Below are 16,356 nucleotides of genomic sequence, written 5' to 3' on the forward strand. Positions count from 1 at the left end.
CGGCAGCGAAGAGGCTGCATGGAGCGGCAACAGCCCTGCATCTTTCCGAGGTGCCTCCGTGTCAACCTGAAGACTTGCGCCGCAGCAGTCCTCGGGATTACGTGTTGCCTGCTCTGCACCATCGGCTTCCCAGCGGCAGCATTGGTGGCGCACCGAGGCTTGAGCAAAAGCTCCTTTGCCGGGGTAGACACAAGGGGTGCTCAGCGTGTAAGGTCGTTCTTGCGCTTTCGCGCTGTGTCACCCCATGCGAGCCAGCTCTTCCTGCAACTTCCCCTGGAGGAGGGCCATAATGAAGAGTTCCCCTTTGAGAGTTCCCAAGGAGTGGTCTTGCTGCAAAAAAGTACATCTGCGACGGGAGATGGGCATGCATCAGCCACAGGTATGCACGCGCCCCAGGCAATCAGTGAGTATTGATCTGTGGTACCTGACGGAAAAGCAAGTTCTTCTGGCTGGAAACATGTCAAGACATTGCCGTCCGTCTGATTCTCAAGATCTGTGATTCTGGGACTGCTTGGGTGTAAATGCAGTCTTCTCGTCGTTGCTTCGGCGTCTCCCTGGACGTTTGCACGTGGCTGCACAGCAGCCACCCTCCGCTAGTGAAGGCCTCTCTTTGTCAATGGCCATGAGCCTTTGTCGTCTTTCTTTTGACGACTTGGATCCAAAGTTAGGAGGAGGAACATACGGGGAGGTGTACCCAATGCGAGCTGGTGCTCTGTCAGGCGGCCCTTGCATCCCCACAGCGGCACAAGCTGAAGGAGCGAAAGGAGCTGCACAAACAGACGATCCAGGCCCCAAATTCGCCGTGAAGGTCTTTAGACTGAGGGGACTAGTTGGACTAATGAAAGCGGCGGAAGAGGGGCAAAAGGAACTGAGGGCCCCTGAGTTGCAAGCCCTTAAGAAGGCAGCAAGCGAGCTCAAGTAAGCCAAGAGCAGCTACCTTAGTGGCTATTTTTTCCCTGCGCGCTCTGCCGCTTCGGCCAAGTCTCACTTCCTGTAGTATTTTGCTGCATCGACTAGTGACACTGCACGTAAAAAACGGAGTATCGGCAAATCGAGCTTCCGAAGGGGGAATCGTTCAATGAACACAGACAGAGCCCCCAGCCAGCTCTCCAGAGTGTTGCACATCAAAACACAACAGAAGAAACCAAATGATGGCTCGCCGAAAGAGTCGCTACACATAGAGGCCCGGAGGCAATCGGCTGCGAAGCCAGAGAGAGAAAGAGAGACTCTCTCTGGATTGCACTCATGAGTACTGTACACCTCTTTGGTGCATCCCTCCAGCACGTGGTACTTTCCTGCATACTCTCAAGTAGAAGCATTTCCTTCGCAGGTCTGTCAATCTCAAGGACCCCTTCACTGTCTCCGCCTTAAAGGAGGTGCTGGAAGATCCTGGAATGCTAGGCACTCTGGAGGCGCTTCAGCAACAGAGCCTGTTATCCCCTGAGGCATTCTTGCAGAACTTTGCGGCTATTCGCAGCGCAATTTACACAAAGTGCTTTCTTGATGAGCTGGAAGAGACAGGACTCATCTTTATCCAGATGGACAGGGCTCTTGAAAAACTAGACCCCGCCATGTGGGAAAAAATGAAGGGTAGGTTTTATTGCCTACTTCGTCGCATTTCCCAACGTGTCGTTCTGCTTGTGTCGTTACGTGGCTCGTATAATAACACACACCCAGCCACGTGTACGGGGCGAGCTGCCAATATTCAGTAGATGCATATACCAGAGAATGCGCACGAACCGGCTTTAATTCTCAGCCAAACAGTAAGCTTTAATTCTTAGCCAAACAGTAAAAGTGGCAATTCGTTGAGTGGGTGGCCACTGCCGTATCTCAAGACTTTGACGTACCTGATTCGTAACATGTGTTGGCCACTGGGAGTCCACTCTCAATGCTGCAATCACCTGCTGCTTCTCATTGGTGCTTCAAACTTGCATTCCGCATGTCCTTTTGAGTGCAGATGCCTCAAAGGAGGAACGCGTGTCTCTGTTTGCTACCGTGGGGAGACGGTATGTTCACTGGTCGTTGCCTCTGGGGAGAGTGCTTGTCAAGGACAAACATCAGAGACTCCACTGGGGTGTTCTCGTAAATTTGTTTGACGGCGATCTGGAGGTTTGTTGCTGGTCCTTCCTATTGATGAAGCGTATGCTGGTGCTCCTCAGGTGCTCTGGAACTGCTACTACAGCTGCCGCTATGCTACGTTTTCCCCTTGCAGAACTGCAGAAGTGTCTGTAAGCACTCCTTTGCAGCTGCTAATGGTGGTACTGCGCTTTTTTACTGTTTGAATCAACGATTTTCTGGCTCTATGCCCTCAGCCTCAAGCCAATCGCAATTCCGACGGCTCAATCCTGGACGGGTGGGCTGTTGGGGAACGCAACGCGGTGCTGAAGGAGATTTTCGCGGAAAAGAGCTCGCTCTTATCGTTATCGTCCAAAGCCATTCAGCCATTTGTTTACATGCACAATTTCTTCGGGTTCGGACACTTTGACATTAAGCCAGCCAACCTTCTTTACTCGAGAAGTACTAGGCACGTCATGCTACTTATGGCACACATGCAAAACCCCAACTTAGATGGACTTAACGAAAAGTCATAGCGTTTGGGGGCACTTTTACAAGCGGCACAAGCAAAATGTGTATGCGAGGAAACTATTGGAACCAGCATACTGACCCTTCGTGAGCGCTTGAACTCTCATCCTTGCATGTGATATGTCCACACACTTCTCAGGAAGGAATCCCACCCAACGGTCCAGTTAGCGGCGGGTGATTTTGGAATGGCAACTCTCCTGGGGCAGAACGTACTCATGCGAGGAACAGTTGCTTTTATGGCTCCGGAAATAGAGAGGCCCAAGAAGCAAACAACCCCACCCCCGCGAATCGTAGCTCTTCCCGAGCATGATGTGTTTGCCCTGGGCCTGACACTCGCTTATTTCTGGAGCGTCTCTGCTTTTTGTCCTGTCTCCTATCCATGGGTGGAACGCTGCATTGTACCACATATACAGAATGGAGCTACATTCTCCTTCGATACCATGTCGAGCACCGTGTCTCCCCAGTTGTATACACCAATCGTGAAGAAAGAACTAAAGAAATGCCTGCAACCGGGCGGCAGGGTGGATAAGTTGTACAGCTCTAAAATGCCCTTTGTCATTAAATTGAAAATTGCGCAAATGACAGAAGTCAATCCGAATCTTCGCATCTCCATGAACAACGCCTTCAGTTTTATGGCAGGTAAAGTGAAGCCCCTATGGAAGCATTTAATAAGCTCGCCTTTGAGTGCTTTAAAAGTTTGATTACATCGAATGAACGGGTCGTACGGCAAAATTAGTACTTCCTGAATTTTAGATTCAAGCCTTCCGTTAGAACAAGGAGGCAAGAGCAGTCTTTTGCTGGATGAGAGCAAAATATCGTGGCCAAGAGGACATAACCACATGTAGTGGCAGTTCACGTCACCAAGATATGCAGACAGAGGTAGTATACTTGTGAAAGTTTCCAGAAGAAACATTTTTTGTATTGCTTACGTGAAGGTGGTCCCTTGTCTTTTCGATGCATGATCTGTGCCCTGTGCATTCAGTTACCATGGCCTTGGAAACGGTACGGGGAACCTCGGTAGAAGACGGTACGCGACTTCTGGAAGAAACAAAGCAGACCAGTCTTTTCCAACTCTCTCTCAAGATGAGTCGATTGGAAAAGATTGACACGCAGGGCCAGGAGAGACAGCAACAAGCCACAAGAGTCCTTAGAGCACTTCAGGACCTGGGTGTGTATGCACACGTTACCACATATCCAGCGAAATGTGCAGACACACTGCTGCGAAAGCGTTACGTTTTGTGCAGCTGAAACTAGTGTAGGCAAGCGTACTACCAAAGCACTAAAGCGTATCAGTGAAAATCACACGACTGCCTTGATGTGTCTTTACTGCAGCCATTGGGAGTACGCTAAAAGAGGTCGTTGAAGCAGCTGTCAGTCCGGTTGCTCTGGAAGATTTACTCTCTCTCGACGTCTTGCCAGCAGTGACTGACGAGGAGAAGGCAACAGTCAGAAACGAGCTCGAAAAGGCTCTGCAATGGGCCCCTGTGCGTCATCAAGAGGGTCAAACGACGGGGGCAACCCACGCGGATCGCGTTGACGCAGTCTTTGGACTCAGTCTAGATGGCTTGGAAGTCCGTATTGAGCAGGAAATTACCGATAGGAAAAGTAAGACTTACAAACCTAGTTCATTATTCTTAGCTCCGTGCGATGGCTTTTCAGAACCACGACACTCCAGATCGCCTCCCGAAAAGGTCTATATACTAGAAAGGTTTACTGCCTTTCTGGCATTTGTAGTGTTGCTACCTCCATTAAGGGCTTACCTGCAGTCCCAGAGGCTCGACAGTGCTAAACGGGTTAGCATTTGGTAGGGAAGAAGTGGATTCCTGCAGCACGTATCTTCCTGGGTTGAGCAGGATCGAAGTGTGTGCGCATCTTTACGATTAATGCAGTGGAGGCAGCCAGCGTGGCCGTGTCAAAGGCCGTCCAGGTGTATGTAAATGAGGAGTACTCACTGGAGCCCAACACTCAGCTGCTAGATGAGACGCCAAGCGAAGCAGCCATTTCAACTATTCTCCGCTCTGTAGGCGTCAACCCAGAGAGGGAAAGCGAAGTTACGAAGTACCTCTCGGACAGGCAAGCTTGCTGGTGTTGCCTTTTGTTCTCGTCACTTTGATCCTCTCTGACCTTCCTGTTGCCCCCGCCTCTAAGGTTCTTCGTCACCTTGCTGCATTCGCCGCCATGCGCTGCTTCAGCCTGCTGATTTGCTTCTTTTCCGTGCGCTCTCTTGCTCCACAATACGGGACTGCTTTCGGCTCTGGGGGATGTCAGTGCGTGTTGTTTCATTCTAAAGGCCATCCACTGACTCGCGACGCGTATCCTGTGCAACTAAGCACCCCTTTCCACATCCTTGGCCTTTCAACGAACGGTCACGGTATTCCGATTTTTGCTGTGCGCCTTCCCAGAGCTTGTGCTTCGTATGTGTCCTGGACGTCTGCGGATCGTCTTGTGCGCGTCGCCCTTCGGCGTTGCGTTTCATCCGTCTCCTCCGCCTCTGCTATACATCGCAAGTATGCAAGTGGAAACGCTGTTACCGAAGAGGAAGCCACAGCTCTACAGGATTGCATGTGGGCTGAGGTAAAAGCAGCGACTGCCGAAACACATTACGGCCTGCCCTGGGGTGTTTCTGGAGCAAAAATGGATTTTGGATTTTCAGAGAGTCAAGTATCTCGGATAGTTCGAGATAAGATGATCAAAGTGATAAGCAAAACTGCTTGTAAGTGACAAAGGCAAAAGTGTCCTGGATCAGACTTTTCTGCAGCGTGCAGTCGGGTTCTTCCTGTATTCTTACGTTGCTGTCGCGGAGCTGACGCTTCGATCTATCTCCCTGATGTGTCTGTTGCTGATCTCCTGCTGTGCTGTTTAGCTACCTGTAGCCCATTATATGCCATCGTGCTCCACACATTCTCCCTGCACCTCGTCGCTGTTTTTGCTGTGCTTGCGTCATAACTATCTGCCTCCTCCTTGGCAGCTGTTACAGTTGGATAATGAAGTGTCTCTATTCCATTTATACATATGCTTTCTTTTCACAGGGTCAGTGGAGAACGCCAAGAAGCTCCTTTTACTACAAATAAAAAGGGCTGTCTACCGCCTGCCATCTGACTCGCTCCCCGGGGGCACTAATCTGCGGGGTGTATATGCAGCAGTGCTAAGGGAGATGCATAAAGATCACTTTGTCCCTCTACCTTTCGGGGTTTGGGATGAACGCGAAGAATATATTGAGGCGCTTTACGATATCAAACTAAGTTTTTTTAGGGAGTTAGTCGCGTATACTGCAACTAAAGAGGAGCTCTCCAAGAAAGCCGCAGAGATACTCCACGCACTGGACCCAGAAGAAAGTAAGATTACTTAGTTCTCGTGTTCATCCTACGTGGACCGACTTTGATTTATGCGAGCGTGCACCTGCACGCAGCAGCTCAGAGATTTAGAAGTACGATTGCAGTCATATTCTGCGGCGGAGACTGCATCAGTCCAGGAACCACACGCTGCAGGGATTGCTTTTGCTGCGGTGTTCAGGAGCAAAGTTTTCAGTGGCCACACTCCGCGGAAAGATCCCCGAGTCTATGCGAGCTCCTGAAAGATTTGGTCTGACAGAGCAGATTGGGGAAGGCGTGCTAGAGGGGGTCCTCACTGAGGCACTATACAATGCCAGAAAACCAGAAGGTTGGTTCCCCTCATCTAGTTTGATCCTGAGGTGTGCAGGTTGCTGTGTGGTTGGCGAGCTTTTAGTGCATTCGGAGGTGTCTTGTGGCACTGACGTACAATCCTGCCTAGAATATCGAGTTCAGTTATCTGCAGTCCATACAAGGTTTGACAAATGAAAGCACGCACGACGGGTGCCTACATCTGAACACCACGAGTCAACCTCTTTCCCGCATTGCTTTAGAGTTGTTCTTATGTATACGGATCCCCACGCAGTCGTCGTATGCTGCTCAACGTGATGTATACACGGAGTCGTCTATGAATTGATGGATCGCCGCAGCACCGCAGGAGGCCTGCATGCGTACACTCCATGGTTGTGCCTTTTTCTCTGGTGCAGTCGAAGGCTTGACGACACTCTCAGTCAGCGTGAATGGGGCATTCCTGAGATCTCCTAAAACCAACAGACAAATTGGCCGCCCAGCAGTCAAGCATTTGAAGCTGCCCCCCGAAGCCACTGCTGGATATGTCAACGAACACTTCACCAACATCCTAGCCACCAGGTGCGCGGACGGAGTCAACGCTTTGAACCTTTCGCAGAGCCACAAGGGGGCCGTTATGCGTTGCGGTGTGGGCACACGTAGATCCCGCGCCTTGGGGAGCTGATTCCTCGTAGAGCAAAGTACCCTATCCTGCCCGTTTTTCTCACAGTCTGTGCCCCCCTGTGTGGGTGCTCCTTCGTTCAATTCGCAGTAGTCTGGCCCCCGGGTGCAGCCGCTACAAAGCCATTTTGAAGCGGAAGATGGCATCAGGAAAGTACGAGGCGCTGGAGAACACCGAGATACTGCAGGGGGGAGAAGGGCAGAAAGACCGACTCAGGCTTTACGCAGTGCCGCCAGCCACGGGCACGAACGCAAGGACCCCTGTAAGACGCCATTCCCTTCCCCACTAGCATCTCTTTCGTCGCACTCATGCTAGCGAGAATTCACCGTCGTCACATATAGGGGATAATACGTCGTCTAGTCTCGATCCCCACCCTGCCAGTAACATCTCTAGGCGTGTGGGAGGGAAGAAAGACACTAAATAGGGGCACTCCGTGTCAGAAGGGCTGTGTGCTGCTGAGTGCTGCCGCCTGCGTGGAGAGCCTCGAGCACTCAGCCTTTCTTCCAGCCTTCCGCGTGCACCACACCCAAAGCCGACAGGGATGAAGGCATGCGCGTGTTTGATTTCTCAGAACAACTGCTTCTTGTGGACAGCTGAAATCCTAAGACCGGAGTCTTACACCGTCCTGCCTGCGGCGCCAAGCCCCTAGTCGGCTAGCTGGCGATACACTTTGACGGCTAGCTCCCTGCTTCCCACGAAGCCCTTTCATCTAGCGAGCGGCGAGCTAGCCAGTGGAGAATCCCTGCTTCCCCAAGTGCAGCGCAGTGGCGCGGAGCTTGCAGAGTTCGCTTGCTACACAGCCCTCTAGCTACCCAGCTGGCCAGGCGAACTGCACCCCCGAGAAGGGGGCAGTCGGTTCGACGAGCAGCAAGTTGTGCTGCTACTGCAGTGTGTGCCGCAGCTAGCTATGCGTCGCCGACAGCCGGCTCCGGCGTGACGACTGTTTCGACACTGCAGCACTGCATTGGTGCTGCGCCTACCTACGCGCGCATCTGCAGCTGGTAGTAGCGCTGCTCTCTTTGTGCGGCTCCCCGAAGCGTCTCGGTGACGAGCAGGCCTGCGAGAGAAAGAACGGTGCAGTCCACGTGGCATCTCCTGCCGTCTGCAGACATACGCGCTACTTTCTACGGTCGACTTCGCTTACATGAGAATGTGTAATGGAGGCACTGCAGTGCATACGCGATATTGGCAGTCCCTACACCGCGATCCATCCAGAGGGAGAACGCCACTGGCAATAGGGCTGCCGCAAGCAAGCTGAGACCTACCTGCACCCAGGTAAAACAAGCAAGAGAACACGCGCGTAGTACACGTAGCAAGGAGCAAGGCAACAAGCGCCAAGAGGAAAAAAATGTGCGTTACTAAAGGCCCCACAAGCTTCGAGAAGGGGACGCGCTGCTGCATTTCTCGCCAATGAAAAGCCAACAAAACCTGAGAGCGCACAGGCACACATGCAGCGCGGCAGCAACACTCCAAGAAAAGGCAGAGAGAGAGCACAAATACCAACAGGAAGAAGAGCAGTGGAGCGTCGCACCTGCAGGAAGGCGAATTCTGTGAGGCTTGGATTCTGTTGGAAGAGCACCATTGACTGCGCATGCATCCCGCATCCAAGCAAAGGCAACCCTCTGAGGAGGAGCACTGGCGCAACGCCCGCGCTGCACGGAACCTGAAACTTCAGAAGGGTCTTTCGAAGCCTCATTCAACTACGGATTCTTCTGTCTGCGCTGGTGGAAGGCAGTCAATCCCGCAAGGAAGGGATGGCTGCTGCCCTGCCTGCCTGCCTCCCTGCCTGCCTGCCTGCCTGCCTGCCTGCCTCCCTGCCTGCCTGCCTGCCTGCCTGCCCCTCTTTGAGACGGCCTGTGTGTGGCTTTGGAGTTCAGCCATGCGACTCCAACAAGCGCGCTGCTACGGCGCAGCAGCGGGCGCATCTTTTGGCGGAAAAGGCAAGACTTGATGCGCGGTGGCTCAGGTGTATGTACAGCACGGCTTACAGCGACTGCGGCCTGGCAGTGACTCAGGGGGTTTCCCGCAAAGGCGAGCGTCAAGGGGACCATCAGAACGAAGGCAGCAGCCTGCGCAGGATAGTCAGAAAAAGCAAAACACTGACGCGTGACGTCTCTTTTCTTTCGCAGCAGTTGGCGGAGACCTACCCCCTTCCTCTCTGCAGCGCTGCTGCGCCCGCTGTGAGTACCTGCAGTGCAAAGACGAAAATGCGACGGTACCGCTCGAAAGCCTGCAGAGAGAGAAAGAGAGAGAGAAACAGCCCGACACAAGCACCGTGGAAGCGACTCGACGGCACTGAGCGCTTGACAAAAAGGTAGAAAGGACGCACATCCAGGAGGCAACACACTGGAGCAGCTCGCGGCTTACCAGCGCGAGCAAATACCACGAACCTCCAAGACCAGGGTCGATTGGCTCCAAATGCCATTGAGACGCGAAGCTCTCCCACAAGCTTCCCTGCACAGCAGCAGCAGCAGCAGCAGCCACCCCCTTCCGCCTCTTTAGAGGGTGACTTGGCATGCCTTGTGCTGCTGCAGACTGGCCTCCTTCCCTGCCGCAGCGTGTACAGCGGGAGATGCGCGCAGAGAGGCTCCCCCTTTTGCAACTGCACCCACCAAATTCCAACTCGTCGCCGCAGCAAAAGATACGAGGAGCAAAAGCGATCCCACGAGCGACCCCACCAAAAACAAACACCCCCGGGCGACAGCTGCAAGAGGCCTCCTCTTCCTCGCAGGCAACGCCTGCGCTGCTGTACAGACAGACAGAGAGATGCAGACGCCTCGCGTAGCGCATGTAGTGACTGAGTGTATGTGCTCGCTCGCCTCTGCCTAAGGGTCGTGCGTGCGTCAGACTCGTGAACGCATGCACGCATGCAAAGCACTGTCTCTCAAGCGGCTTCTTTCCCGTTGAGCGACCCCTCTGCGCCTCCCCTTGCCAGAAAAGCTGCGGGGAGAAAGAGAGAGACTGTCTGCGCGCGAGTCTAGACGTACAAGGAATCGGCCCTAAGCCGAAAGTGCTGACGGCAGCAAGGGCGAAGGCAGTCGTCAGAGCTTGGGGGGGGCCTAGCAGCAGCAGAATCGCGAAGCAGCAGCAGCAAAAGCTCCGCAAAAGCAACGCCAGCAGCTGCAAAGAAAGTCTGCTGCGGTAGTTGGAGTGTCGGTGCTGCGTCGCTGGCTGCTTTCCACGGAGTGTTGTCGCTGCTTCTGCTGCTCTCGCTGCGAACGCCCCTGTGACGATTGCCAGCGAGAGGAGCAGCAGAGGAACGTGGTGAGGAGACAAGGCTAAGCTTCCTGCTACCTGCAAACAAAGTCAGCAAGAGGAGTTGCCGCGCAGGGAGGGGGGTGGAATGCGGTTGGCGTCAGCTAGAGGCACCAGCTTGCGCGGCGAGAAAAGCGCGGAAATCAATGAGAAAAGAAACTACACACACTCCCAAAATCGCTGCGCCAAGAAACACACGCATACCCTGCCTCCTCCCCTTCCCTTTCTTTCTTTTTCCCTTTCTTTCTTCCTTCTTCCATTTCCCAAGACTCTAGCGTACGGTGTATGGGTGAAAGAGGAAAAGCGCAGCAGCGAGAGTCGGGCTGATAAAGCGCTGTGATGCAAGGGCCCCTAGCCGTTCCCTCTGTTGCAGGAGAAGCCGCTTCTCCTTTACAAGAGAGAAACACTGGGAAGCGGCTTGCGCATCAAGGGGTGAAAGGCTGCTCAGCAGCCTTTCCTCCCCGTCCTCGTCGGCATGCGGCTGCAGCTGCGCCGCTGCAGTAGCCAAAGCGGCAGCAACTCCAAGATCTACCGCCAGCAGCAGCAGGAAGAGACGAAGCGCGTTGCAACTTGCGCCACTGCCTCCACATCCAGTCAGATGTTTCAGGAGGACGAAGAGAGGCGGAGTTTGAACGTAGATTCCAGCGGCAAGCGGAGAGAGGCCAGCTGCCTCTCTAGCCAAGGCTTCCTGGAAGCTGCTGCTGCTCCTGCTGGTGCCACTGTACAGCAACAGCGCGCCGCTGGGAAGCGACACGCAGTGGAATAGCAGCACGCGCACCAGAGCTGCACTGCCGAAAACTGCAGCCAGAGGCAGCAGACGCCTGCCTCTGCTGGTGCTGCCACTAGCCCTCCTTTCGCCGGGGGAGGCGATTTCAGGGGACGACATGGTTGCTCGAGGCGGCTAGCGGCGCCTCTCAAAGCGCCTTCCCAGCTGCAGCCAGATCTGCTGAGTCTCCCCGGAGTGTCTGGCGAGGAAGGAGGCACGCGGAGCGACGCGTCAACGGCAAAAACTACGCCCAGCCGCTGCAGCAGCCTCTGAACCTCTCTCTGCCGCAGACACCCAACAGCCGCGGAGGAGGCAACCACTGCTGCACCACAATTCTTTTTTAATTTGGTGCAATTTGCGATTTTTGTTCACAGAAAGGACAGCAACGTGCAGGGGCTGCAGCCGATATCGGCAGCTGCAGCCGCCGATTAGGGGCCTTTAGCAGACACCGCAGCTGCGGCAGGAGCTGCTGCTGCGCGCTTTGGACTCACGGCGCAAAAAGAATGCATTTTAATGTCTGTTGGGCCGAAACTTCGACCTCCGCAGCCACTGCTGCCGCTCCAGCTGCAGTAATGACTCTCTCGCGGGGCGGTGGTAGACAGTGGGGTTGCTGTACCGCAACTCCAGCAGGCGCAGCAGCGGTGCCGACAGCAGGCAGTTTGGCGATTGACGCGCCTCCAGCGGCAGCCAACGCATTTCAAGAAACGCAGGGAAGCAGCAGCAACAGCAGGAGCTGGCTGGCGCCGCTACCTGAGGATGCCTCGCCCTTGTGCAGCTGCTAGGGGGGGTGCCTTGGTACACCAGCAGCCGCTTCTGCAGCCTTGCAAGTTGGCGGAGAAGCAGTTGCAGGAGCAGAAGTCGGAGGGCAAGCAACAGCAGAAGCAAGAGCAGCAGCAGCAAGAGCGAGAGCGGCAGTATGCTTGTAGCAGCGATTGCTTTGTAAGCAGCAGCAGCAACAGTGGCCAGTCTGCTGGCTACACAGAGGAGCGCATGCAGCAGCAGCAGCGCATGCAGCAGCAGCAGCAGCAGCAGCGCATGCAGCAAAAAGAGACGTCTACACGCCTCCCGCTTCCCCCCGCGGGTATCTCGATTTTGCTGAATGCCGCAGCAGCATGCGCGGAGGCGAGCAGCTGCAGCAGAGCGAGCGATGCTTCCAGCGAGTTCAGCCACTGCAGCAGCAGTCGCAGCGTGGGCTGTCGCACTGTAGAGCACCTCCCGTGGGTAGGCATCACGACAGTCAAGGAGTATGCCTCTTACCGCATGCAGCAGGCGCAACAGCGGCAAGGAGTTGAGCCGAAGCAGGATAAGGATCAGCGCCAGAGATGCGCAGAGCAGCACCTGCATATTCTTTCTCGTCCTTCTTTGTCGGCAAAAACAAAATACAGACGAGCCACAGTCACCGAAGATCATGGAGCATCGAAAACAACAGCAGCAGCTGCTGCAGCAGCAACGACTCCTGTTTCCTTAGCTGCTGTTGCTGCTGCGAAGGGACCAACACCAGCTTGTGCTGCTGCAGCTCCTCCTCAAGCTGCTCCTCTCACAAAGGCTGCCTCTCCTGCTCCTGCTGCTTCTGTGCTTGCCGTCCACACTGTGCAGCAGTCAGCAGCAGCAGCAGCAGCAGCAGCGACACCTGTCAACGTCCCCTTACCCTGCAGAACGCTGAATGCGCGCCTCATTTGGGAAGAAGCAGTCTGCTGCAGCAGCACGGATAGCAGCAGCAGCAGCAGCAGTAGCAGCTGCAGCAGCAGCAGCTGCAGCATATCGGATAGCAGCAGCAGCAGCAGCCTCCGTGAGGCCATGTCGTTCCGCATGCAGGTACAGAAACTGCCGCCACACCAGCAGCAACAGCACGAGAGGATGCAGCAGCAAGAGAAAGTGAAAAATCAGCAGCAGCGACAGCAAGAGAGGAAACAGCAAGAGCAAGAGAGGAGCCAGCAGCAGCAAGAGCAACAGCAAGAGCAAGAGCAAGAGAGGAAACAGCAACAGGCGCAACAGATGCAACAGCAGCATCAACAGGAGATCCGACAGCAACAACAAGAGGAGCTGACGACGGCAGAGGATGCATCTACCCCTCTTGGCACTCGAAAATGCCATAGCCTCAAGCAGCAGCAGCAGCAGCTTCCTCAAGGAGCTTTAGGCGTGACTGTTGATGCCTTTGGTGATCTCCTCGCAAGAGACTCTATTGGCAGTTGTTCAACTGCCGCAACAGGCAGAGCTTTGGTGACAGCAGCAGCGAGGATGAAAGCCTCGCAACAGGGAGAAGGAGGAGTAGGAGCAGCAGCTCATGCTGCAGATTCTCCTTACAGCGGCAGTCTTTTGACGCTCAGCGCTGGCAGTCTCTTCAAAAGCAGCTTTGGTCGAACTGAAGTTTGTGGGGACCTTGTTGCTGCTCCTGCTGGAGATTTTCATTTCATAAGACTTCGGCGAGCAGGCTTTTTGCATGAAACGCAGCAACAACAGCAGCAACAGCAGCAGCAACAGCAGCAACAAGAGCAGCAACAGCAACAAGAGCAGCAGCAGCAGCAGCAGCATGCAGCAGGAGCGCAGTCTTCAGGAGCAACTACAGTGGCAGCGCATACACTGCGTCCTCTGTGGATGTCTCGTCAGCGAGAAGTCTCCACTGCGACTCCCTCAGCAACAGCGAGCGCAGCTTTGCCGCCGTCTGGAAGTCTCACAGTCCCCTTAACGCCACTTTTAGTCCTCACATCAGCAGCAGCAAGAGCAGCAGCAGCAGCGAGTGGATCAACAGGAGAAGAGGAAGGCTCTGAGGACGCTTTGGAAGAGACAGACTCTTTCTTGGAGGAGCCAGAGACTCCTCCCCAACGCGCAGCGCTTCCACTGCCGACGGCGACAGCAGCAACAGCCACAGCAGCAACAGCCACAGCAGCAACAGCCACAGCAGCAACAGCCACAGCAGCAACAGCCACAGCAGAAGCGGATGTGCCTCTGTGCTTCAGCTTTTCAGGCACAACTGTTGCTGCAGCTGCAGCTACACCGCCTCTGTGCTTCAGCTTCTCTGCTCACTCAGGACCAGTCGCAGAGTCGTTAGCGCAGGAGGAAACTCCGCAAAAAGCTCCTCCTCTATGGGGCGTGTTGCAGACGCATGCGGACGGCAGTGTCGCGCTGCAGACGGTGACGCAAGAGCCTTTTCTCTCCTCGTTGCACGCTCCCTCGCCGCTGCAGCCAGTGCAACGAGAAAGGCAACAAGTCCACACGCCTTCTCAAAGCTGCCTTCTCCCCCCCTCGCAGCAGCTGCAGCAGCTGCAGCCGCTGCAGCAGGAAGACGACGAAGAGCTTCCTCCCGCGCCGGTCGCTCCGCAGCCGCATGAACTGTCTCCGCAGCTGCAAGAGCTCAACGGCAGAGCAGCCTCTCTCGAGGAAGCCTTGCTTCCAGCCGTCGCTGTCTCGAAGAGCCTGCGCAGAGACAGTCGCGTGAATTCCACAAGTGCAGCTGCCACGCAAACAGGCACACCAGAAAGGCTGCTAGATGCCATTCTGCTCCCCCCACGACGTCTCCAGACGCCTTGGGGAGTCATGGCAGTCGCGGCTGAAGGCGAGTTTTCCTTCGTCTTCAGCTGCAGAAAGGAAGCCTCGGATCTCTTCTCGCCATCACCCTGCAGAACAAGCCACTGCAGCTCCTGCAGCCGCAGGGGGAGCAAGAGCTGCGACAGCAAAGACTGCTCATGGGAAGCTGATCACTGCTGCTACTGCAGCAGGGAAGGGCGATCCGAAGCAGAAATAGCAGCAGCCAAAAAAACAGCAGCAGATCCTACAGAAGAAATAGCAGCAGCCAAGAAAACAGCAGAAAAAATAGCAGCAGCCAAGAAAACAGCAGAAAAGATGGCAGCAGCCAAGAAAACAGCAGCAGCAGCTCCAGCAGAAGAAATAGCAGCAGCCAAGAAAACAGCAGAAGAAATAGCAGCAGCCAAGAAAACAGCAGAAAAAATGGCAGCCTCCAAGAAAACAGCAGCAGCAGCTCCAGCAGAAGAAACAGCAGCAGCCAAGAAAACAGCAGCAGCAGCTCCAGCAGAAGAAATAGCAGCAGCTCCAGCAGAAGAAACAGCAGCAGCAGCAACGGCGTGGCGAGAGAGCAATGCGCGGAGCAGTCGTGGAAACGTTTGCAGTAAAGGCCATGCTGCAGATTTTGGCGATCGTTTTTTGCTGGAGGAGTTCATGTCGCTGCCTCACCTGCCCTCTTCAAGAGCAGACAAGCTCAAGCCTCGCGCGGTGCATGCAGTCACCTTTGTCGTGGAGCTGGGGGGGGCTTTTGTTCGCTTAGAAGATCCCAACACGAAGACAGTTCTTCGAAGGCTGCATGCACGGTACGTGTGAGTGGGGATGTGATGCACTTCTGCGTTTTTTCGTGCTGTTTGCTGCTGTTGTTGCGACTCCAGCGGCCGATGCAGCGTCTGTTTTCTGAGGCGTGACAGTAATTCCTCGCGCCTGAGCGTCTGCTGCCTGCCCATAGGCTGTGGATGCTGCTCCTTCTCTCTTGGAGGCATGCATGCATGCCTGCATGCCTGCCTGCCTGCCTGCCTGCTTTTTTCAGGTGTCTCTCCAGTCGCAATCGGCTGCGGTATGCGTATGCGGTACACCTGACGGATGCAATAAGAGAGCACTCCACGATGGCTATCCTCAAGAAACCGAATGTATGTGTTGCATGCGCGTGTGGCTTTGGGCAGCAGCAGCAGCACTGCCCCTATTTAATTCGGTGCAAAAGAATTCGCTGGAAACCACTGGCACCCAGAGGGCATGCTGCTACCCTTTGCATGCGTGCACTGCTTTGTTAGCCCTTGCAATCACCAGCCAGCCAGCTTTTTGCAAGTGCTTCGCTTCGCTGCAACACGAGAGGTTCTTCGTTAGGCAGGCAGGCAGCAGGAGTTGCGCTGATGGCGATAGCAGCTAGCGCAGCAGTCGTGGGAACGTCTACCTAACCGTCTGTGAATAGCGGAGGTGTCGCATTGTGTGTGTTCTTGTGCGCCGATGGGCAGATTGGCATCTTTCGACTCATGGGAGACGGCTCCTTCCGTGCATCCTTTTGCATGCATGCACAGCCTCAAATCGCAGCGTTGCTGCTGCGGCAGAAAGTGGCCGTCGTAATGCTGCGGGGAGGCGATGTGCTGCACCTGCGCCAGCCTGACTTGGCAGCCTTTGCTGCTGCTGCGACGGCTGGCGAAGTCGCAGACTGGTGGCTCCCGCTGCTTTCGAAGCGAAGCTTCCCCCCCCCCGACTGCAGCAGCGGCGTTCCCAGACAGGCACGTGAAAGAGTCTCAGCAGCAACGTCTGCTGCATGCGGAAAAAAGACTCAAGACACAACGGCGCAGCAATGCACACTCTCCTTGCCTGCCGAAGAACAGAGCGACTGCGTCTTGGCAATTGCCCCTCGAGTGTCTCCTGCAGCAACAGCAGCAACAGCAGCAGCAGCAACAGCAGCAACAGCAGCAGCAGCAGCT

General features: G+C 54.9%; 3 protein-coding genes across 3 annotated transcripts; 2 read left to right on the plus strand and 1 right to left on the minus strand.

Annotated features, from left to right (window-relative positions):
• The first annotated feature begins 289 nt into the window (after nucleotides 1-289).
• LOC34619878 lies at nucleotides 290-7,531 on the plus strand. Its single transcript, XM_026336954.1, has 14 exons — nucleotides 290-379; nucleotides 581-918; nucleotides 1,953-2,109; nucleotides 2,313-2,517; nucleotides 2,734-3,278; nucleotides 3,355-3,452; nucleotides 3,519-3,751; nucleotides 3,916-4,188; nucleotides 4,473-4,656; nucleotides 4,986-5,296; nucleotides 5,613-5,918; nucleotides 6,620-6,782; nucleotides 6,931-7,144; nucleotides 7,454-7,531. The coding sequence occupies exons 1-14, from the start codon at nucleotides 290-292 to the stop codon at nucleotides 7,529-7,531; spliced, it is 3,195 nt and encodes a 1,064-aa protein (XP_026192739.1).
• A 331-nt stretch (nucleotides 7,532-7,862) lies between these two features.
• Nucleotides 7,863-10,948, minus strand: LOC34619877 (the record flags this gene model as incomplete). The annotated part of the gene is made up of 9 exons (XM_026336955.1): nucleotides 7,863-7,939; nucleotides 8,027-8,147; nucleotides 8,254-8,310; nucleotides 8,414-8,467; nucleotides 8,871-8,951; nucleotides 9,071-9,112; nucleotides 9,250-9,430; nucleotides 10,058-10,176; nucleotides 10,418-10,948. Coding segments are annotated over 9 exons (1,263 nt in total), but the record flags the coding sequence as incomplete, so codon positions are not given.
• Nucleotides 10,949-11,819: 871 nt separating this feature from the next.
• On the plus strand, nucleotides 11,820-16,043 carry LOC113147201. Its single transcript, XM_026336956.1, is given in 9 exon segments — nucleotides 11,820-11,930; nucleotides 12,455-12,466; nucleotides 12,594-12,626; nucleotides 13,016-13,297; nucleotides 13,511-13,727; nucleotides 14,003-14,110; nucleotides 15,074-15,225; nucleotides 15,465-15,552; nucleotides 15,958-16,043. Coding segments are annotated over 9 exon segments (1,089 nt in total).
• The last annotated feature ends 313 nt before the right edge of the window (nucleotides 16,044-16,356 follow it).

The sequence above is a fragment of the Cyclospora cayetanensis genome, unplaced genomic scaffold (genome assembly GCF_002999335.1).
Source record: "Cyclospora cayetanensis isolate NF1_C8 unplaced genomic scaffold, CcayRef3 CcayRef3_contig_157, whole genome shotgun sequence".
Taxonomy (NCBI): domain Eukaryota; phylum Apicomplexa; class Conoidasida; order Eucoccidiorida; family Eimeriidae; genus Cyclospora; species Cyclospora cayetanensis.

Bases quoted from the DNA above. Each gene is read 5' to 3' on its own strand.
- LOC34619878 (XM_026336954.1), top strand. From the start codon at position 290: ATGAAGAGTTCCCCTTTGAGAGTTCCCAAGGAGTGGTCTTGCTGCAAA. The intron at 5,297-5,612 runs GTAAGTGACAAA...TTCTTTTCACAG, and splicing joins AGTGATAAGCAAAACTGCTT to GGTCAGTGGAGAACGCCAAG. The intron at 7,145-7,453 runs GTAAGACGCCAT...TTGATTTCTCAG, and splicing joins GCACGAACGCAAGGACCCCT to AACAACTGCTTCTTGTGGAC.